At 31.6% G+C, this 23,922-nt stretch overlaps 1 protein-coding gene and 1 long non-coding RNA gene across 3 annotated transcripts; both read right to left on the bottom strand.

Moving 5' to 3' along the window:
* Positions 1-334: 334 nt before the first annotated feature.
* Positions 335-2,213, bottom strand: LOC145606640 (uncharacterized). 2 transcript variants are annotated; one of them, XR_014105408.1, is made up of 3 exons: positions 2,075-2,213; positions 1,805-1,866; positions 335-1,545 (listed from the first exon to the last, which is right to left on the bottom strand). It is a non-coding gene; the product is annotated as an uncharacterized LOC145606640 (long non-coding RNA). The 2 variants fall into 2 exon arrangements; XR_014105407.1 differs by having other exon boundaries at positions 335-1,356.
* Positions 1,939-3,587, bottom strand: LOC145606639 (uncharacterized). Its single transcript, XM_081662447.1, has 2 exons — positions 3,027-3,587; positions 1,939-2,360 (listed from the first exon to the last, which is right to left on the bottom strand). The coding sequence occupies exons 1-2, from the start codon at positions 3,505-3,507 to the stop codon at positions 2,281-2,283; spliced, it is 561 nt and encodes a 186-aa protein (XP_081518573.1). The 5' UTR covers positions 3,508-3,587; the 3' UTR covers positions 1,939-2,280.
* Between the last annotated feature and the right edge of the window lie 20,335 nt (positions 3,588-23,922).

Raw genomic sequence — 23,922 nt, 5'->3', positions numbered from 1 at the left:
CGATATGGGCATCATTTTCCACTGCAGGGCATATTCGTTATTTTGATGAATTTTAAAAAATATATATTAATAATAATAACACAATAAAATACATATACCATTAGATATTTAGTTATTTGCCTATTTAGCTTGATAAAATAAGTTGTTACCAACATATATTATTTGCAATCACCTGATATAACAAGTTCTTAACAAGATACATACTTGTATATATAGTCACTTCGGACTTCAGCAGCCTGTAGGGCAATACAATTTAAGCACACTACGGCATGCAACGGAATGAGACACAGCCCACAACCATCTTTACAATTAGCTAAAAAAGTAAGATTATAAATGAGCCGACTAAAATAAAGATTATTTTATTTGATTAGTGTAGGTTAAGTAGGTTAAGTTGACAAAGCAAAACTGATCCTAATAATCAGTTTGGTGATGTACCAAAGAATACGCCAACAACCAATTAATCAACAGCACTAACCAAATTAATCAGGCAGGCCATGTGGCCAACTAGACATCAAAATGATTAATTCTTACACTTAAGATTCAGATGTGTCAATCTAAACCACAATATTCTCTTATGCAAAGTTGATATCATACGTCAGAGACAAGATTCGCAAGCTTAAGACGAAAAATCTAAGTTATACTAATCTCTTTGAAGTAAGAATCTTTCTTCTTCTGCAGCCTGTAAGCGTATCTCTGAATCAAATCTCCCATAAACTAAACTTCTTCAAGATCTACACAGCTGACTTTCTCTAATTTCGGAGAAATTAATTAAACACGCCATATATTCGACCAATTCAGATCCCGATCTTCTGTTATTATGGAGTGTTTCACGTACCATCTCTTCTAATGTTGCCACTTACAGCTTGTAACTTCTTGATCGTAACGTTTAGATACCACAGAGGCAGATTAATACTAACATACTGATAAATCCTCCAAAAGACTGCATCAGCGGTTAGTACTATTAAATCACTTCAGGTTAATTATCAGCTATGGCTGGCTTTGCTCTAAACAATTTATTGAACATTGCCAGCCATAGGTCACAACTTTTGGTCATAAGGGTAGCAAGATGACAGTATGAGACTAAGATTGAGGAAAGTACCTCATTGCTCATTCTAATGAACACCAAATTTCCCATGAAACAGATTAAGAACTAATATGATATGAATGTACAGACACAGCAAACACATCAAAATATAGGAGATATGTTAGCAACTACTCGTGCTAGGTGATACTAATTGGTGCAGGTGTAGACTCTTCAAAGTCATGTAAGACAATTAACAAACCAACCGGCAAAGAGTCATTTCGGGTCTCCATCACCCGACTATAATGTCCACTGCTTGCTCTCGGAGTAAACTTCTGCAAGAGCATATACAAAGAACAACTTGAGAAAATATCTGCAATTCACCAAACAAGTTATGTGGACAGAATTATTAGTACACCACCATATACGAGTACGAGAGTTAGATAAAGACACCTCCTGCGAGAATGCCAACCTTTGAAGCAAGTTGCAGAAGGCCGACAAAAAGAGTCATTAAGGGTGCTCATCTTCAAACGCGAGAACAAGTTAGAAGTCAGTCGTACAAACATAGAGACAGCATAGTTTGCCATTAACAAAAAAATCAACTTGCAAATGACAATATTATTTCACAGATTAGACTTGGTCATCATTGTCATTCAACATATCAGATAACCACTTAAAGCAGTCCCAAGTTAGAGGTTAAACGAAAAGTATGTTCCATCAGGCAGAGATAATCGAAAGGATTGGCAATAATCCAAGACTGATTATCCAATAGGAGGAAGTTACCTCAGCAATGCAGAGGCCAGTTAAGAAGCTGAGGTAGCTGCAATGGTGATTCTCAACACACACTGCATAAGAATCACAGTAGAATAAGCACATGAAAATAAAAGTAACAACAAAACAACAGTTGCACAAAACAATTTAAAGATTAAAAGAAGCAAGTTTTATTCCACTTTCATCTCTTTTATTTCATCTATCATTACAAATAATCACAAGCTAAAATCTAAGCCGAGCACTAAATGTCAGACCATCATCGGTAGTTGATTAATCTCAGACCTGACACGGTCCTCTTCTCTAATGGTTCTGATTCCATCTTGTCCAAAATTCGGTCGCAAAGTTCTGAACTTTGACGGTCCTGGCATGTTCATCTTCCCATTCAAAGATCGATCCATTTTGATTATGAAAGTTGAGACTTTTCATCTTTTAGGGAAAACAGGACATCCTTTCGTCTTTAGACTGATAAAATCAGTCGACGTTGCAATCTAGCTGCATAATTTGACAGTGCACGCCACGGCCTGAGCCCAAAATTTTAGCCTTGCTTTGACATCTTCAGGATGATCACCTAATCAAAGGAACAGACAACATGTTAAGCATAGCACAATGGGTAATCAGAACAAATGTAAAAACAAACAGACTAGAACATACTGTGGCCAACTCATGCCTAACAGATGCCAACTATCTACAACTCAGAAAAATAAAAGCACACAATCCAATATACTACAGCAATTAACAATGTGAATGATTAGTTTTGTTCACACTTTACAGTTATCAAGTCATTATTTCTTGTAACAATTTTGTCAGCAAAGATCACAGAACACATGGAATTCTTTAATCTTAGAAACCAGATAATTAATGCAAGTTTTCCTCAATAAACTCATATTCTTAAGTGTATAATCTTTTGAAACTCAATCAGATCTGCTTATTATTTAATTACACATATATTCACATGATTAAGTAATCATTTGTCATGAAATTAATTAAAATCAACATCAAATCTCTAAATACCACCCTGCATATCCAGATTTAATTGTCACATTACTGATTCACATTATATGACTATTAATCCAAGTAATTTACAGCTTAAGGCAAATATCAAAATCAAATCCAGATCCCAAGAACCCAGAAAAATTCACAACACCCAGAAAAATTCAAACAAAACCCAGATCATAAAACAAAGACAAAACCAAACCCAGATCATAAAAATCAAAAATCAAAAAATAAAACTCACCAGGACTAGAGATCTTCCAAGTAGGCATAGGACTAGAACTTTCAGACCCAGAAGACGACGCCGTATCAGTAGTACTATTAGCATGATTCAAACTTTGTTGATGATGTTGTTGTTGATTAGGATGATCATCTAGAAACTTCTGAGACATAGAATAACAAAGCTCCAAAGCAGGTAAAGTATTACAAAGTTCAGGAATTTCATCATAACTAAACCCAAACCCTAAATCAACACAACCCTTTAATTCATCAAGATCATCATCAGTCAAGCTCTTTGTTCGAGGTAAATCATCGTCATCTGAGGGTTCAACGTATCCTTCTAAACAAACGTGAGGAACCCTCTTTCTGGGTTTTCTGATTCTGGGTTTTGGTTCATATACAATCACCTCTTCTTCATCTTCTTGATGATCGGAATTTGGGGTTGTTGTTTGGTTGGAAATTATGGTTTTTTCTTGGGATTCGGATTCGGAATTGTAGGCTGCCATTGATTTTCTGGGTATTTTCACTTTATTGTTTTTCTGGGTTTTTTCTCTCTCCAATTTTTTTGATTCTGTTGTGAATGTGAGATTGTGAGAAATGGGGTGAGAGAAGAAGGCCTTATAAAGGTAGGGCTTTTGCAGTTTAGTCCCTAAGTCGGTCATTAGACGGCTATTTTTTTTAATATTTGTTGTTATGCCCTTATGTGGGGACAACCCGGACAATCTGGTTTGTACCCCCTCTGTTTTGGAATAATTGACGCGAATTAACTTATTTAGACACTATTCACTTCACCTTATTTTTACCGAACATAAATTACTTTTACCAAACTGAACTTAGGGTCTGTTCACATTTACTGAACTGAGTTGAACTGAACCAAACTAAAGTGATTGGAGCTGAATTGAACTAAACTGAGCTGAAATGAATATTTTATGAGAGAGGAAAATTAAGAGCTGAACTGAACTGAACTGATTAGAGCTGAACTGAATTGAAATTAAGTAAATGTGAACACGACCTTATTTTTACTGAACTTAAATTAATTTTACTAAATTAAAATTATTTTTACTAAATACTTTTTTATTAAAGGCGAATTGAACCTTAATAATCATTCATATTAATTTGGACTATATAGTAATATACGAGTTCCAATTATTATCATTTTAAAATGTTTTCAAATACGAAGTATTTCTCTGTTTGTAAATGATGGTTACGCACTACGTTTGATGATTTTACATGATTAATAAGAAAAAGAATATGGTGGAAAGCAATGATTAAATGTCACATATATATTCTAATAATTCGTAGCATTAATTAAGTCATTCGATGAATCTTTGTCCATAATCGTAAAATAATATTAGCACAAGAGGAAAGAAATTTTATTTGGTTTTTTTTTATTTTTTATTTTTTTAATTTTACAAAGAGTAGATTACCTGATTACTTGAGGTCTGTTCATATTTATTGAACTGAGCTGAATTGAATTGAACTGAACTAAACTGAACTGATTGGAGCTGAACAGAACTGAATTGATTAGATCGAGCTGAACTGATTGGATCTAATAATTGAATTGAACTAAACTAAACTGATTAGAGCAGAACTGAACTGAAATTAAGCTGAACTAGACATGCCCTTAGTATACGGAGTATAATGTTATACAAGTGTTGTGACGAATCTTGAATTTTAAAGTGTAGGGGATTATATTTGAACCTTCAACATTTAGCTAATTAAAGTACAAATAATGTTATGTTTGTGACACAACTTTTCAAATGTTTAACACAATGAACATGTTCGGCAAAATATAGTTGTAAAAGTGGTTGTTAGTTGTGCTAATAGTTGCTAGTTGTGTGCCTATGTAAGTAACTATTTGCTATCATGCTTGTCAACAAATTGTTAGCTATGAATATATATCACTAAAATATGAATATTTAGTAAATTAGTTATTAACTGAATATATTATCCTTAAAACCATAGAGAGAAAATATACACCATCAATTGCTTTTCATTTTCAAATGCTGATAAGTAATAGTTTTAGTTGTTAATAATAGCTATTTTTACCACTAAACAATACTCTTATTATAAAATTACCTAATATTCTTCTTTTTTTTTTATTAAATAGTGTTTGAGTTAGGGCTTGTTCTCTTCAACTTAAATTCAGTTCAGTTCAGCTCCAACCAGTTCAATTTAGTTCCTAATTTTCTTCTCTCATGAATGATTTATTTCAGCTCTATTCAATTCAGTTAAATGTAGCCCAGTTCAGTAAATCAGACATGCCCTTTATCGAACCACTAAGTTATTCAAAAACTACTCAAAAAGTATTACCGAACACACCCAACAAGTTATTTACCACGGGTCGGGTGTTTAATGTTTATAACCTCATTGAAGATCCTTCCTTGTATACAAGGGCATACTCTAAAACACAAAACAAGATAAGGATCAAATATGAAAATAACAACATCTCAAAAATCAACATGGACCACTTCAGTAGTTCAGTCTCCTCTAAGACTATAACATATGATGATGATGATGCTACATGGGTGACCATATAATCTAAATAAATAAAAATAATAAAAAGTACATTTTTTAACATTTTTATATATGGGCATGTGATGTGGGAAAGGCATTGTTGTTCATATACAAAATGACAGCTGTCCAACTGCAAAAAGGCAAAATAAAAAAATAAAAATAAATAGTAATACGTGGAGGAAAGTAAATGGGGTAGCCACCCTTACCTTGGTGAAAAGGGCAAAGACAAAATTTTTATGGCCCAATACAAGGGAATGTGGGCCCATTTTAAATAACGGGTCCCACACCAAGATCCATGTTCATCTTATATGAGTAGTTGAAATTTTTTGTTCTTTTTCTATGGTTTAGAACAAAAATACTATTGCAATTGCAACTAACCAAGAATTTAATTGAAGAATAACGTGCATGAAATAGTTTATAGCTCTAGAGGATAATTACAATTTCAATTTGGTATTTTCTTAGGAATATTGGTTTCATAATGTGCTCCATATGTTGCATGAATTTTATCCAAGTTGAGTAAAATTCTAGATTCCTAAAGTGTTTCTTGTGGAGTAGATTAAACTTGTAAGGAAAGAGTTTGGATGAGGTTGAATGAATTAGATCATCATGTCGTTAAAAAATATATATATATATAAATACAACGCGTATTTGTTTTAAAATAAACTAAGTTGCCTCGAATATCGATCATATGAAAGCGATGATAGAATAATCTAATGACTTTGATGTGCGCTTTTTATTACGTTGTTCTCATTAAGGACGGTGTGATTATGTATAAACAAAACTGCCTAGCTTTAGAAATATTAGCTTATCTAATCTTACATCACCTAATGTTTCAAACGAATTTAAAACATTTTAGAGAACTTTCAAAATATGTAATTGATTTTTTTAAAAGTAGCTTCCGGTAGTATGACACGTAGAAAATTGACTATTTAGTATATTTGACAAAGGATTAATTCGTAATATTATTGAACTTGTAGTCTATGGGCTTGTTTAATAAGCTTATACGACACTTCAAGCTTCATGATGAAACATAGTGTATCCAATTTGATTTGTTTACCGGACGGGTGTCGGATTTAATTGCCAATCGGACTTTGGATAGTCTTCTCTTCTTTCTTTCGTCTCTTTGGGCAGTTTGGTTGACTCGCAATAACCTGGTCTTTCGGAATGCAGTTTATTCTCCGACCTCCATCTCTGCATTGGCGGAGGATTGGTTCCTCCGTAGTAAGCAGGCGGTTTCCTTCTCGGTCTGGGCTTCCTCTCGCCCGCATTCTCCTTCCCCTCATCAGGTTTTCCCTCCTTCCGGCTGGCTTGCGGGTAATGCTCGGTCGTCCCTCGAGGTCTGTTTACTTTTTGATGGCGCCTGGGATAAGTTGGATAATAGTGCAGGGGCTGGTTGGATCCTTCGTGACTTTGGTTCTGACAGGGTTCTGGGTGGGGGCACTCGAGCGTGCCGTGCTTCTTCTGCCTTCCAGGCGGAATTGCAGGCTTGTCTTTGGGCTCTCCAGGCTGCTTTGACCAGGGGTTTCTTGTGTATCTCTGTCTCCACTGATTGTTCTTCTTTGGTTTCCTGTTTGTGTGGTTTGGCCTCTGCTAATATAGATTGCTGCTGGTTGCTTCGGGACATTCAGCACATTTTGGATAATTTCCAGGCTTGTCGTCTGCAGGCGGTTCCTCGTTCCCGGGTTTCTCCAGCTCATTGGTTAGCAGTTCAGGCGCGGCGTCGGCATTTTCTTTTTTGGTCCTTTTAGCTTGTTTGTTTGTTTCTTTTCTTTGTTTGTTTTTTTTCTTTGTTCTATTTGTCAAAAAAAAAAAAAAAATTGATTTGTTTAAATCTATATCCATGCAAATATGCAATGTCATTTTAATAAGTAATTCATTTGTTAAATTTGAATAAAGACATATAAACCCTATATTATCTATATATACCTAGTATGTATTTGACACACGATATTTAACGGACACACAATACTTATAAGACATATATATATCCAATAATACTAAAAGTAATATACTACTTACTAAAATCAATGTTGTATGTGCCTAAAAGTATTGATAGATGTACAATACTCTCTTGTTTGTATTTTCATATTCATGTCTGTTAGTTTTCGTATTTCTTTTCATGCAATATGTCCTCAACAAATAATTTAAACTTCTAAACGTATATTTTGGTGAACTCCAATATTTAGTATAAATTTAACTTGGAAAAGAACTCTACGAAACATTATTATCTATATGAGAATAATCAAGAAGTTTCCATGATTAGAAGTGTGTACTCCAACAAATTAAGATGTAAGATGTTGCATGGTTTCTATTCTAAGTAGACTTTTGCATCTATATATGAATATGCTCATCAAAAAGACATAAAATTCCAATTCTCCAATAATACAATTTACTTGAAATGTGGGGCTATTTCAAACATCAACCACTAAATTAAAGCTCAATTACTGTCCCTAATTATAATTATCTAGCTGTCAATTCAACTATACATACAATTATCCACACTAATCCAAAATTAAGCTCAGCTGCCCCATGATTAAAATTAGTAATTCATAAAACTTTATTTTTACATAATTATTTTGTATTAAATTATATAAGTGGTTCACATTATTTTTGAAATATAAAATATAATGTCCAAACTTATGATCCGGTATCTTTGGGAATATAACGTACCTCATGTGTGTAAGCATCCAACTATGCTACAACTTGCGACATTATATTATTTAGACCTTTGGATTTAATTATGTGTAACAAATTTATGATTGGTGCATTAAATGATATAGATCTTAGCTTCATTACCAAGTAATTTGCCATATAATAAAATGTACATTGACGGCATAATCTAGTTACTCAAATTTTTAATTTAGCATAATTGTATCCTTAATTAGTCAATCAATCCTACGTGTGTGCTTACACAATACTCAAATTAGTGTGTATAATTAGGACATGAATTGGACCAGCTGTTACTTTTTCACGTAATTAGATTGCTATTGTGGGCATTAATTAGTGTTGGTAATGGTCTAATGGATTAGCTTAGGCTAAGATTTGGTCATTTGAATTGATAATTAATATTATTACTCTCCGACTCGCCATTAAACTCATTTTTGCTAATTTGATAACCAACTTTGACCTTTGGTTATTTTATAAAGGAAATTTTGTCAGAAAAAACCATTTACAACCATCTCTTTGCTGGAAAAAACCTTATAAAATTTTTTTGACACAAAGAAACCAGATTATAAAATTTTTTTGTTGAAGACAACCAAAAACTCTAATTACCCTAATTATCCTCTAATTTTCCCTAATTAGCCTTTAATTCTCAATTAATTAATTATATTAATTAAAAAAACATAAAACAACCTACCCCACCTCAGCCACCCCCTCCCCTGCAGCAGCCGCGGCGGCCAGAATCGGCACCCCTACCACTTTCCGTCTACCTCCTCCTTCCCTTACCCTGTGCCGGCGCCAATGTCGCCCTTACCCCGGTTCGCCCGGAAGTTTTACCTTCCGAAAGAAATCGCACAGACAAATCGCAAATTTTGCCGGCAAGTTATCAAAATTAATCGCACAAACATCAAACCCTTTGCATTTCAATTTCGGAAGAGATTTAAGCAATTCTATTGCGGCGGTGATGGTGGCCACTCTATTGGGTAGAATTTTTGGGTTACGGTTTAGGAGGGTAGTCGCGGCGAGGGTAAATGGGAAAGGGAGGGGGTCGGTTCACGGTGGAGGTTGATCGATAGGGGTGGGGGATCTATGCAGAGGTTGGGGACGGGAGAGGAGGTTGATGTCATAGGAGGGGAAGAAGGAAAGGGTGGCTCGGCCGATGCCTGGTGGTGGTGAGGAGTGGGTTTTTTTTTTATAAATTAAATTAATTATTAAATTGATTAGTGAGAATTATGAATAATTTGAAGAATTAAGGGAAAATTAGAGGTTAATTGAGTGATTAGAGAGCTTAGGTTGTCTTCAACAAAAAAAATTTACAATCTGGTTTCTTTGTGCCAAAAAATTTTTATAAGGTTTTTTTCAACAAAAAGGTTGCTATAAATGGTTTAATTTCCTTTTATAAATGATATATTATGCACATATAAATATAATTAAGAAAACATACTACAAAGTACAAAGTAGTAGAATCGTATTAAGAAAAAATAATCATATATATAATAATATAAGAAATCATACGACGAAGTACGAAGTAGTAGAATTGTATTAAAAAAATAATCATATATATAATAGAAAGTACTCTATAAAGCATTTTGTTTAAGTTTAAATTAATCAAGTTTAATTTGAATTTCGATAACGAATATGAAATTATTTGAAAATGAAGGGATTGTTTAGTAAATTAAAATAAATTCAATTCAGTGAATTATATGTTTAGTAAAAATCAATAACTTTAAAAAACAAATATAATTGAGATTTAGTAATAATAATTTCAATTTCAATTTAGTAAAAAAACAATTAAAAATATAATAATTTCAATTTAGTAAATTAAGGTGAAAATGATAGGGCTAAGTGAAAAGGTCTTCAAATGAAGGTAACTTCATATAAGATCAAATTAAGTCAACAAATTTTTATATGTATCTGGCCTGCCTTGCTTGGCCACACACGCCGGGGTTACTTTTTCAGAGGTTACTCAATCAGTCATATAAGTTCAATTATATTGTAATGTTTAGATAAGTGAAAATCACTTTTAACCATTTTCCTTCAATCATGTTATCCATACATACCAAAAACTCATGTGAACACACCTAAAATCGAGTATTGTGTTTTTTGAGCATCTCCAGAACGAGGAAGGGGAAGGGGAAAAGTGAGCTTGCATTTACATTTACAAAATTTGCATTGAAAGAATTCAATTTATTACAAGGGAAAGAAAAAAATGAACCCTTTCAACCTACAATAACTTTTGCATGCCCCCGGTTTACAATAATTTTATTGTACATCGAACATTTTGCGAAAAAGTGACCCTTTTTTCTTACAAAAGTGACCCTTTTTTTAACAAAAGCGACCCCTTTTTTTCACAAAAGTGACCCCTTTTTTCCAGAAAAGTGACCCTTTTTTTCCGCAAAAGTGACCCTTTTTTCCACAAAAGTGACCCTTTTAATTCACAAAAGTGACCTTTTTTTCACAAAAGTGATCCTTTTTCACATAAGTAATTAAGCTACATATGCAAAACAGAGTATCAAAATAAAAAAAAACACAAAATTAACAATAGTTATGAAAAAACTATACAATCACTCAAACAAATTAAAATAATAATGATTGACATCACATAATTAAAAAAAAATAATACTAAAAGAGAAAATGTACATGCATTTCGATCAACTACATCAGAAATTAGATTAGTCTTCTTCATTGCAGTGTTTACGAATCCAAAATTACTGAAAAAACGATAAAATCAATCGATTCAAAATTTCTACAAGTAAAACTACAGAAACAAAGAAAAACACAAAAAATTAAGATAACAAACTTGGATAATAAAGGTAGATCGCAAATGAAAGAGCGAAAGCTTGAATCGCCGAAGAAATAAAATCAAATTGAAGAGAGTGAAAGCTTTGAGCAATGTCAAGAAGATAGAAAATTACCAGGAAGATAGAGGAAAGAGAATGAGGAGAGAGAAAAGTAATCTATCTTGGGTAAATAGAGGAAAGAGAATGAAAGAGGATGAGGAGAGAGAAAAGTAATCTTGGGTAACAAATTTTCACCTGAAACAATTTAGGGAAGGACAATCTTCCTTTTCTTTCTTGCCATAAAATAAAATAGTGTAAACCCGCTTTTTTTAAATATTTGTGTTCATCCTATTAAGGAAAATTAAATCTTTCACACGTCCTTCCATTCCTTTTCTTCCAAAGTCTTCTATTCAAACATAACACTCTTTATCTAAGAAAAATATAAAAGGAGAAGTTCAAGTATGCAAGACTAGATTTGGTCATATGAAATCAAAACATTAATTAATTTAATTAAAGTAATTTTTTTTTTAAAAAAAGGTTGTTGTCCAATTGTCAAAAGCTTGAGAAAGAGGTTGCATGCCTTAATAAAATTCAAACAAGTGTTAAAAAATAAAATAAAATAAAATTTATTAATAAGAATAAACAACTAATTAGCTAAAGTATCCACTATTATACACAAATATATAAGTATATATGGTTTATGTTACTCCCAATTGTCAAAAACTAAAGAAAGAAATTGCACAATCTAAAGAGCCAGTGCAAGGCCAGCAAAATAGTATAATGTTGCACATCGTAATGATGATTAATTGCACAATGTTGCGCCAACCTAGCTATATAAAGCATCTTAATTATTCCCACCATATTATATAATCAACCATATATTATATAATTAATTAATCATATCATATAAGTATTATATAATCAACCATATTATAAAGATTGAAGAGAATACGTTAAGAGTTGGCATTATATTATCAAATTCATTCTTATCTTTTTCTTATTGTTAAGTGCTGCCGCCGTAGATTCTCCAACCTTTTATTCTCTCTTTTTGACTTTTTTTAATTTGTACGTTTTACTCCAATGTTCTTGCTAAAACTATAAGATGCAAAGTGCTTGTTATTAGGTTTTTCTTTCTTTTTGGACAATTTGGAGGATTCCATTTTGAGATTAATACACCTGTTAAACTATTGATTAAAAGTTTGAATTTAGATTAATGGCTAGATTAAGTGGCATGTCATTTATCAATATATACTTTGTGCTGGAAGTGTTTTTAGTCACATATATTTTGTTCGTGATCATCATGCTTTTTTATGAATTTTGAAATCTTTGTGGTGTTGCAAATGCGTGACGTGGTTGTGGTTGTGACGTGAAACTAACTAACGTGTCATGCTTTTTTACAGATGCCTTTCTCAATCTCTTTAATATCGTGTTCATCACTACGTACTCTTTGTGCCTCATAGAGTCATAGCATGCCAAATCAATTTATGTGCTTTGGCTCAATTAAGTGATCAAGCTTAGCCCAAGCCACGCACGTTCCTTGAAAAATTTATGTCTTCAAGCATATGTAAAATATATACTAGAAACATATAGCTTGACCAAATGGAAGAATTGATGGCCACTTAAATATGCTCGTTTTGAAAATTTAGATTGTACAGGGATATAGACTTTACAATCTTTAGGGCTTATTCATATTTATTGAACTAAGTTGAACTGAACTAAGCTGAATTGAATTGTTTATGAGAGTAGAAAATTAAGAACTGAACTGAATTGAAATTAAGCTGAAATGAACAGACCCTTAGATTGAAACACCTCGATCATTAATAAATTTTTGAGTAGATGGTTAATTCATTTTCAAGCAATGCCCTAATTAATGGGTAAGTCAATTGTCAATAATCATGTGTTGGAAGCCTAGAAATCACACATACATATAGTGTTGGTAACAATACTTTTCACGAATTATGAAATCTCTTTGCAGTCAGAGACGCTTATTCCTAGTGAGTATGTCGAGCTAACTAACATACCACACCCACGTGCAGACATGCTGGAAATGCATGAACGATGGCCCAATGGTTATGATATGCCGAGTCAAGCTATGTAATTCACAAACAAGTTTGGTTAAGCTAAGTCGAAGTCGAACACTCGTATCATACATGTTTCTCTATATCCATTGCGAGTTAGCTAGACCCTGTTCTTTTGAGCCGTTGTGGTCTACTATGCTAAATTTGCTCTGCTGAGACACATGCTCTACTCTGCTAAAAAAAATGTCTTAATACGTGATCTGAGAGCTAGGTTATCCATGTGCTATTCATGCCTATTAGAATCTATTTTGAAATATTCTAACTTATAAGCATTATGTGTAATTTTGTTGGTGAATTTTTAAACTAAATAATCCACATCAAGTAATTCACAAATGAGCTTTAAAATTTTCTGTATGGTTATGAATGTATAAACTATTCTACTCCATGATTTTGTAAAAAATCATCGTCCAATTGAATCTTGATTTGTTTGTTTGTGGAAACTTCATCAAGCTTTTCTCTTCAATTCCATAAATACGCATATACCAATCATCATTTCACTTAAAGTAACAAAGAAAAATCTTTAAAAAATTATTTTTCAGTTGACTACACAAGCTAAGCAAGCCTACAAGTCTTCCGGTGACTAATCTCCCGTCAATTATTAATAGAAATCCTAATCAATAACTATAAGAAATTAAGAAGGCAAGCAAGCTAAGATATTAATTTGATAAGTCTTGTATGCGGCTAGCCACACGGTGTGACCACATTGGTTTATGAGAGTAATCTTTATTCATATGTATGAGTAACCTCAATTTTTATAAGAGTAACCCCATGTTGTCCATAAAAGTAATCCAGATTTATTATACAAGTGAAATCAAGTCATTTAGAATAAGGAGCCCTATTTGTCTATTCTAGTAACCCCTATTATTTTGTTTAAAAAATAAAAGAATAATTCCACTTATTTAAGTAACTCATTTTTCTCATTTAAGTAATCTATATACGTTGCGGACAACGTAAATCTATGTTAGTATATTTGTAACTAAAAAATTCCTAGTATGTAAAATATATGTTAAAATAATAATATATATAAAAAAAATTTGAGTATGATTGGATTATATGTGTTAGCAAAATGGAAATAAGTATTATTATAGGACATAAAATGGAATTTATAAAAAAAAGCCTAAAAAAAAGGCGGGAAAATTTTTAATGACATCGTGACAAGTGTCACTTTTGGTTCACTTTTAGTATAGGTTAATTGATGTGAAGTAGCTACATCAAGTGGCTAGCCACATATAAAACTTTGTGCGTAAAAAGTAAATGAGGGAGGAGTAATTGATAATTTATTGTCCGTTGATGAACACAAAATTATATACCTCCACACATAAATTAGAATCAACACAACCTAATTCTAGATATTTATTGGATGCCACACAAGTTATTTCATAAAAATGTCAATTTTTAAGTTTGTGACTAAAAAAAATCTCACAACAACTGAAATATACCAATAAGCAATAAAAGACACTTATAAATTTGGCAATATTATTATCCACTTCCTCTTCATCACTCATTGGTAGCTAGGTTGGTGCAATGGTATACAACAACAAAACTAAAAAATGAAATAAAAATTAAATAAAATTACAACTATATATTAGATGGATATATATGCAAATTGTTACTTATCTTATAGCTAAGATAAGTTATCATCCACCACATCCTCTTATATACATACCCGAACCCACCGATCAAACATACCTATCACATCATTCACATACATGCATCCTTTTATATATGTGTATGCATGTGTTATGTACATGACATGATCATCATCATCATGCATGTGTTATGTAACATCATTATCATAAAGATTTTTGATGGCCCATGTCATGGTCAATAATTTGCCACGTGGAAATTATACAGTGGATAGAAAATAAGACAAATACAGCTCCAACAATCCACGTGGCTAGTCATTGTCGTCGTTTGATCAATTATTGAGCGGGAAACACGAGACAACATGTTGGTGACCAGTTAATGTGGGTCCCTCACATTAACATTATCTATGTTGTTTCATATATATACCATATCATAATAATATTATGCCTATATATATTAGCATAGCATAAGTGTTTTATTAGAGATCTAAGTTGATAGATAGTTAATCATCATTAGGGTCACTAAGAGTAGTGACTTTTGTGTTTTAATGGACTTCTTTTTGCTTCAAGATGAGATTAATTAGGTGATTTGTCTCTTTAAATTGGGTAATTAGTAGACTTCATAAACAGTGAAGTCCATCATTATCTATTTTAACTTGGAGGGGAGTGTAATTACTAATTAGTGAAGGGTATGTCCAAATTCTTTGGATGGAGATCGAACTCTATTCATGGTACGAAGACACTATCAAGTACCTTATTGTGATTAGTTTCCCATTAGAATGAAACTAGTTATAATCATATATTATACTTGTTTTGCTTTCTATGTTTGTATACGGCAATCAATAGTCATATGTTGATAGTGTAATCTAGATTAATAATAAGACAGATAAATCTAAATAAGAGGGGTGTATAAAACCTACAAATTAGCCCACAATTTTTGTAATTTTTCTTTCCTTAGCTTTAAATTGTATTAAGACCCATAATTGGTATTCAATTTGCAAACTACAAAAACCCTTGTACCTTCCTACAATTTTTTATTTTTATTTATTTATTTATTTTTATTAATAAAATCTTATTTTACGAGACAAATATTAAATATATAGTAGGCCAGGTTATTACCAACTCTAATTAACAATAAATTTAACAATATAAAGATTTTACAAAATCATGCAATTTTGGCTAATTTGTAAACTATTTGGATTTGGGGGCGGAATTTAGGAATTTGGGACGACAATGAAATATTTGCACTTTAAAGATCATCACATAATCAAGTGAAGGAGGTATGAGACATACAAAAAGAGAATTTGTGGTATGTAGCAACCCATCCTTATCTCTATTTATTCCATACATAAGAAAAACTTGTACAACTAATTAATAATAATAAGCATGGTATGGTCTACAAGCTAGATGACAATTACATTATGAATCCTCCTTTCATTCCCAACCCTAGCTAATTGGACCCCAAATTGCTCCCATGTTACCCCATCAAACAAGCAACTAAGGTTAGCCTAGAATTTGGTTCTTCTAACTTGAATCTCTTGATCAATTGTTTTTGATGTATGACACATGTAATTTTCAAAGAATTAGGAAGGGAAGTTAGTAGAGTTTGTTAACATTATTATTAATTAGTAGGCCAAAGTTGTTGGGGACAAGTAATGAGGAAATATCAAAGTGTGTAATGTATTGAAAGTGCTAACTCAACTAGCTAGGAGTATATGCTATATTATGCTATGACTATGGTGTTGGATTATATGGAATCTAATGGACCATAATATATACTTTAATTATTTATATATTGTATAGTTTTAAGTTTGATTTTAGATGTTTCTAGATTAGCTAGGTTATTATCATATATTTGGTGAAGTTGAAAGGAAAACTTTTATACATCATATATACGTGTATGTGTATGAATTGAGCCTTTACTTTTATTTGCTTGTTTATGTGAAGTCATATCTTCCTTTGGTCGTTGGTCTCTTCATGCTTGCGTATGTAGTGTAGAAAAATTTAGTGTTTTACTTTTATGCTGTTTTTATTTGTAAATTATTGTAATGAATAAAATTGTCAAGTAAGTATGTCATTTGATTCTTAATTATTAAGAATGCTGATATTTTTTTTTTTTTTTTTTTTCTTCCAATTATGTGTCATTGTTGCATTGTCCATCCACCGTTGATAATATATTCGATCCTGAAGTTTACTTGGAAGTTTACTTAATGTTATAGTTGGAGTTAGTCTCTTAATTCAAAAAACAAAGAGTTGGAGTTAGGTCAATGCTAGCTAGAATTAGGGTATCATATTGTGTTTTTTCTATTTAATTAATTTTGGATGTTTTTTTTAGGTGTCTATATTTCATTGGAAATAATGATTTAAGACAGTTTGGTCTGTCAAAAATAAAAATAAAAAAATAAGATGATTTGGTTTGGTCTCTTGACTACTTAAAGATTATGTAGTGATCAAAATCCATCAATCAAGAGCTCTTTAGGGGTAAGGATTTTCTTATCCTTTTTCCTCACTTTCTAAAATGAATCTGACCATTTTGCATATATTGAAATATTCTTCTCTGTTTGGTTGAATAATTGTTTGATTGACACTAGGAAGTAGGAACAAACTAACCAATTCGGAGCAATCAAAGTTTTACCCATGAATAATTAATACGCAGTATATATTCAATTCTAGATGATGCCTTATAGATCGTCTTATCACTACCAAAATCTCTACCCTTCAAAACAACAAAAAATAAAATTATACAGCGCAAACAGTGGATAGATTGATTGTTCATCACCAACAAAATCTCTACTCTTTTCTCTTTCTCACCCTCTCAACCTTCTCCCCACCCACAACGAACTATCTCTTGTAGATTATAGTAGCATAGTTCATAAGGGATACTTGACAATTTTGTAACATTATTGACCATAGTTGAGGCTAACTACTTTTTAAAATTTGGTGAGAAATGACTAATATAAATTTTTTATTAAAAAATGCATTGAAAAGATCCAAAAATTTAACATGTGACATATTTTCAAAGGATTTAATTTCTGCTAATAAATATTAATTTGTATTATTTCACTAATAAAATACTTGAATTTCAACAACTAAATCTTTATTTCCTCACGGCTAGCTCACACTAAACCAGTTTTTCTATTCACACATTATAATAAATACAAACATATTATACGGAGTATTATATTTTGACTATAGTCTAGTATCATCATAAAATAGATTAAAAGCCGGCATTTTGACTATCCTATTTTCACAAGAATCACATAAATTAACAAAAATGATTAGGAAATATAATCTAGTTGACCAATCATATAAACTTGTACAAAAGACAAATATATATTTGAGTCTTATTTTGTAATACTATTACAAAGTAATAACTCCAAAATTAAATAAAGTACACAAAATGAAAAAAAAAAAAGGTGTATTTTAGCAACTTTATTCATTCAATCACATCTATTAATAATAATTAGTTTTCCAAGTTGATTGGCATATCATTAGCCGAATTCTTTTTAGGTACATGCACGTACATATTTCTAGTCTACTCAATAAATCAAATTCTATTTTCTCTGCCTTTAATTTTAAATTACCTTTTATATAGGTAGTCTCTCTTTCACATAATATTCTCCCAACTTTTTATTTATGTCTTTAACTTTTTGTGCCTTTATGTAACTTATTATTATGTCAAATTGATATTATTATTATTATACACGCATTGTTGATAAACATTGCGCCTCAATTAAATTTGTCCGTTTTGACCTAGAGCCACAAAATTTATAACTAGTGCGCCTAGCTACGACCCCTTCATGTGATCATGCACATGCATAACGGTATGGTGATGGCTGATGAACAAAAGTTTTGCAGCACCAAATTTGATTTCCCTAGCTAGCTATTTTCCATGATATTATTATAATCCTCCATTCGAATATAATAATCATATAATAAAATTATTTTATCATAGAGTGTTCGATAAAGATTATTCTTGTGTTCATATTGCTGAGATTAAAGATAAAGAGAATAAAACAAATCAAAATCATGGTCCAAAATTATCAATTCACTAGTCTCAGGAAAATGAAGAAATTAAATGGAAGTTAAGTTATGTTTAATTCACCTGATTTAATCAATTTTATTAGATTTTCTTAGCAATAATTAAACACAAATAAATAAAAGTATTTAATGTGTTTTTAGTTTGATTTGATCTGCTCGTTTTTTAAATAAATTAATATTTTACATAAAACTTTTTAAATAAGTTGAATTGAACATATAACAGCCTTAGGGCCGGTTCATAATTACTTAATTTTAGTTCAGTTCAGTTCAGTTCAGCTTCTAATTTTCTTCTCTCATTAAATATTCATTTCAGCTCAGTTCAGTTCAGCTCCAATCAGTTCAATTCAGTTCAGTTCAGCTCAGTTCAATAAATATGAAAAGGCGCTTAACTAGAGCAATGTTACTTTTTTTTGACACATAGAACAATATTACTATTTACGTATTATATTTGGATATACATAGAAAGTGAAGATGTTTTTTTTTTTTTTTTTTATGACAAGAAGTCCTAAAAAAGAAAATACACACTTCAACTAGAAGGACCAACTAAGCAATTGTCGACGACGAGCCTGAGCAGCCAACCAATGAGCAGGGGCAACCCACTGACGAGGAACCTTGCGAAGTTTGCAGATAGAGAACTGCAAAACAGAAAGCCGAATCTTGTGAAGCAACCAGTGGCAAGAAATATCTCCATCACTAGAAAGTGAAGATGTTACACATACTATATGTTTGTTTGGTTTTATAAATGGAGTATGATATTGGATATGTATGGGTGAGACTGTGAGAGATAAGGAATGCAATTTTATTATTATTATTTTTTATTTTTTATTTTTTTTTGGCATGCGTGCATTGGCCTCAATCATGGATTTATACCATAGAAGTATAGGATAAGTAGTTCACATATGGTTCCTTTAATTTATCTTTTTGATTCCACATTTTTGTGTGTTGATATTGTCCATTTGTCTTAGTAAGTTGTGCACATTTGGAGTTATTAATAAATGATCAACCTTTTTGGTGTTCAATTCATGTTCAATGGATTAGGATCATTACTAGATCACATTGGCTGTTTGTTTATGATCAATGATTAAGTCAGATCTCAGACGTTGTTTGTTTGTAGTTTCACGTACTAGCTAGAAGTTTGCTACTTTGAGGGTGTCTTAGTCTAGATATAAATTAAAACCCGATAAAACGTGAACTAATTGGTTATGGATGTATTGTATTAGGTCGAATTTAATTGAACATTATATTTTATCCTTCGCTTAATTCACCTATTCGCTTTAGAGCCTATTCATATTTACTTAATTTCATTTCAGTTCAGTTCAACTCCAATCAGTTCAGTTCAGTTCAACTTCAATTATTTCAGTTCAGTTCAGCTCTTAATTTTCCTCTCTCATAAAATATTCATTTCAATTCAGTTCATTTCAGTTCCAATCAATTCAGTTCAGCTCAGTTCAGCAAATATGAACAGACCCTTAGTTTAGGAGAAAATGATAATTGTTGTAATATGTATACGGATATTACTCCCGTACAACTACTAGTGAGAAGGAAGTTAAAATAAATAAATAAAATAAATTACGAGTACTAACTATAAAGGTTTTTGCTACATATAAGGTTGAAACTTGAAAAGGCTTCTAATTATAAAGATGATATATATTATTGTGGATGAAAATGATGTTAATTAAGTTCCAAAATAATGACAAAATCATACATTTATAAATGGTTAGTAATCCAATAATTATATAATTTGAGTTATTATAATAACTCCCTAAGACATGTTCATATTTACTTAATTTCAGTTCAGTTCAGCTCCAATCAGTTCAGTTCAGCTGCAATCAGTTCAGTTCAGTTCAGCTCTTAATTTCTCTCTCTCATAAAATTTTCATTTCAGCTCTGTAGAGAATATTTCAAGCATTATGATAACCCCAAACTTGAACCCCACTGTGATCATACACTAAAGTACGGTGGCGTTCCAAAGGGAAAGACAAAGAGCAAAAAGAGTCGCCAACAAGTTTTAGGAACTTGTAAACCCAAAAGACAATCCAAAAGGACTATCAACTACTCCATAAGGTCTTGAACCAAACAGGGTCCGGGGATGAGGGTACGAATCCAATCTACAAAAGAAAGGACCCGCCCTATAAAATAGGCCTCTACTTTATTCTGCTCGTATTCATGCGCGCTTTTCGAATAACATACAAACATCATATTAAACCTACCATGTTTATCTATGTTGGTTGAAATTAATGCACAAATAAATCTATTATTGGCGATCACTTGAGTTAAAATCACATTAGCCTAAACCAAATTAATAATTATCTTATTAAGCGTGATTTCAAGTACAAATTCCCTTTAACAATCATAAAAGGTGTGATCAAGCAATAACAATAAAATATAATATCAAGCAACATAATATAAGCAATAAATAATGATGATAATAGCATGATAAGGCATAATAAAGCTTAATAATAATAGCAAGATCCTAGGTATGATACTAATAAGATTAATAACAAATCCTAGCATGTCACTAAACAATAAAGATCGAAACTTTAAACCTAACATGGTACTAACATGATAACATGATATTAGAAAAGATAAGAGGCACCCTAAACATGATACTAGAAAGCATAAAATAACATCCTAACATGATACTAGAAAGCATTAAAAGCATCCTAACATGATACTAAGAATTAATCAATAATAAACATGCTTTCTACATTGAAAGAGAGTAATAAGATTACATACTTTGAAGCCTCGTACCTCTTTCTAATAACAAAATACACAAGTTAGTAAACTTCAATGAAAATAAATAAAGAACAATCAAATAATAAAATCAAAATCAAATTAAATAAAGTTTTGACTAGATTTGGACCAAACCCTCAGAAATATTAAACCTTTCACGTCTAGGGCGAAGGCAACTTCGAACTTGGCTAAGAGATTCTAAGTCTTGTGAATGCGGAATATTTTGAGTAAAAAGCTAGTTTAGAAAGAGAGAGAGAAAGGATTAAGAATTAAGAATTAAGTAATTCTTGATGAGAGTTGATGAAAGTTCATGATGAAAGTTGATTGAGAGAATTGATAGTTGATGATGAAAAGTTGATGAATAAAAACAGAGGTTCGGGACCTTATTTATAAGGAAAAAGTCCGGAAAATCATAGAATTTGATAAGGAATAAAACTCCACTCTGTCGCCAGAAAATAGACCTTGTCGCCAGGCGACAGAGTCTGTCGTGAGGCGACAATCCTGTCGTTTCGCGACAAGACAGTTTTTTGCGGATTTTGTTTTAATCATATCTTTTGATCTAGAAGTCCAAATAAGTCATATAATATGTCGTTGGAAAGCTCTTGAAGTCTACTTTCTAATGCAATTGGAATCAGATTAAAATTTTTTGTAGAAAAAGATATGACCGAAATAGTGAAAGGGTGTCAGTTTTGGATAGAGTTTCGTATATCTTTAATATCTTTTTCGTTATAGCTCGGAATTAATATTATAATATATCATTGGAAAGATAATTTCAAGATCTATACAACCATATAAAATTTGGATAAAAAATATGAGGCACGAAAATAATATCTGACTATCTTTGAACAAGTTTAAATCCGAATAGAATTAGGAAAGTTTTAAAAAGGAAAGTTTATATTCAAATCAAATTCCATGATCTTATCTTTTCAAAAAAGGATAATTAAGATATTTTATAAACTTATAGAAGATTCTAATCAATCCTAATTAGTTTAGGAATAGGATTAAACCTTTGGACCCTCCTCATGATCATTGGGTCGTAGGTAAAATCCGGTTTGGGCCCACTTTAGTACTTTGGCCATAACTTCCTCATTATTCATCGGAATTGGGCTTATAATATATCGTTGGAAAGGTCTTTTAAAGCCCCATCCAACTACACCATTATTGGACCCTTATCATGGACCAAAATAAACTGGAATGGACGTTTTCATAAAATAGAGTGGGTTTTCGAAAACAGAAAGAAGGATTTTAATAAAAACTAACCGCAACACTTGACTTTTCACACTTTCACCTCATTCGATTATGGTTCGACGCAAAAGGTATTCATCACTGGGTTTGGTTTTGGGGAGACACAAATGGGTGTCTACAAGCTCAATTTAGTTCAGTTCAGTTCAGCTCCAATCAATTCAATTTAGTTCAGTTCAGCTCCAATCAGTTTAGTTTAGTTCAGTTCATCTCAGTTCAGTAAATGTGAACAAGCCCTAAGATTATTTTATTTTGAAAACTAATACTCCTATCTCCTTAAGATTTAAGATTACGTTTAGCATTTTTCTTAGGAAAAAATCAATTTTGTTTAATATGTGACACATGCATAAACACATTGGGATCATTGTATAAACCTAAGCTAATACTGAGTACTTATAATTAAGAATCAACTAATTGAGATGGAGAAAAGTTTGGATTCAATCCTCTAATATTTAAAAAGTATTTTGTCCACAAGACAAGATTCTAGCTAGCTTGAGAGCTTAATTATCGAAAATCTAGCAAAAATTGTAAATTAAAAAGACTTTTAATAATAATAATATAGTATATCAATTTGTACAATCAAACGACTAACCACTAACAAATCTTTTAATTCAAAGCTAATAAATCAACTAATCAAACCAACTTATAATACAAAAAAATTACGTATAAATATGTCACGTCATTGTACGGGACCACCATATTGTACACAATGGTCTATCTATAGAATTTGTAATCATGCCTTTGCTGAAAACATTGGACTTACACCATCATAATGTTCATGGACTCGATCAAAAACAAAACATTCCATATGCTTCTTAAGAGGTGGATTTCTAGATAATATAATCAATAATGTAACGAAGGTTAATTAAAAACTTTATCTATTTATAATTAGTTAATTACACGTTTCATTTGCAGCCTTGAAGGTTTATACTAGAGTTAATTTTGTGAAATATGACAAACAATAAAAGGATAAGGTTATTAAAAATAAGTGTTTGTGTTGTAATTCTTCTCTTCTACTTCTAAATTGTTTTTTTTCTTTATCCTTAGCTTTTTTTCACTTGATCACTGTATGGGCAATCTATGGCTGCACTATGACTTCTTTTTGACGATTTTAAGTAATGCAACATCAATTTGATGACACTACCTACTCACTTCCCGAGGAAGTTGAGGTTGTGGCAGAGCTACATTGGAACAATCGAGTCTTGAATATCATAACATAACTTATCTGAAATTATTAAATCTTAACTTATTAATCTTGATCCTAACTTATCTGAAATTATTGC

This window comes from Chenopodium album, chromosome 23 (genome assembly GCF_948465745.1).
Source record: "Chenopodium album chromosome 23, dcCheAlbu1.1, whole genome shotgun sequence".
In the NCBI taxonomy this organism is placed as follows: domain Eukaryota; kingdom Viridiplantae; phylum Streptophyta; class Magnoliopsida; order Caryophyllales; family Amaranthaceae; genus Chenopodium; species Chenopodium album.
Note: the sequence above shows the minus strand (reverse complement) of the source record. Positions and strands in the feature narration are given on the sequence as shown.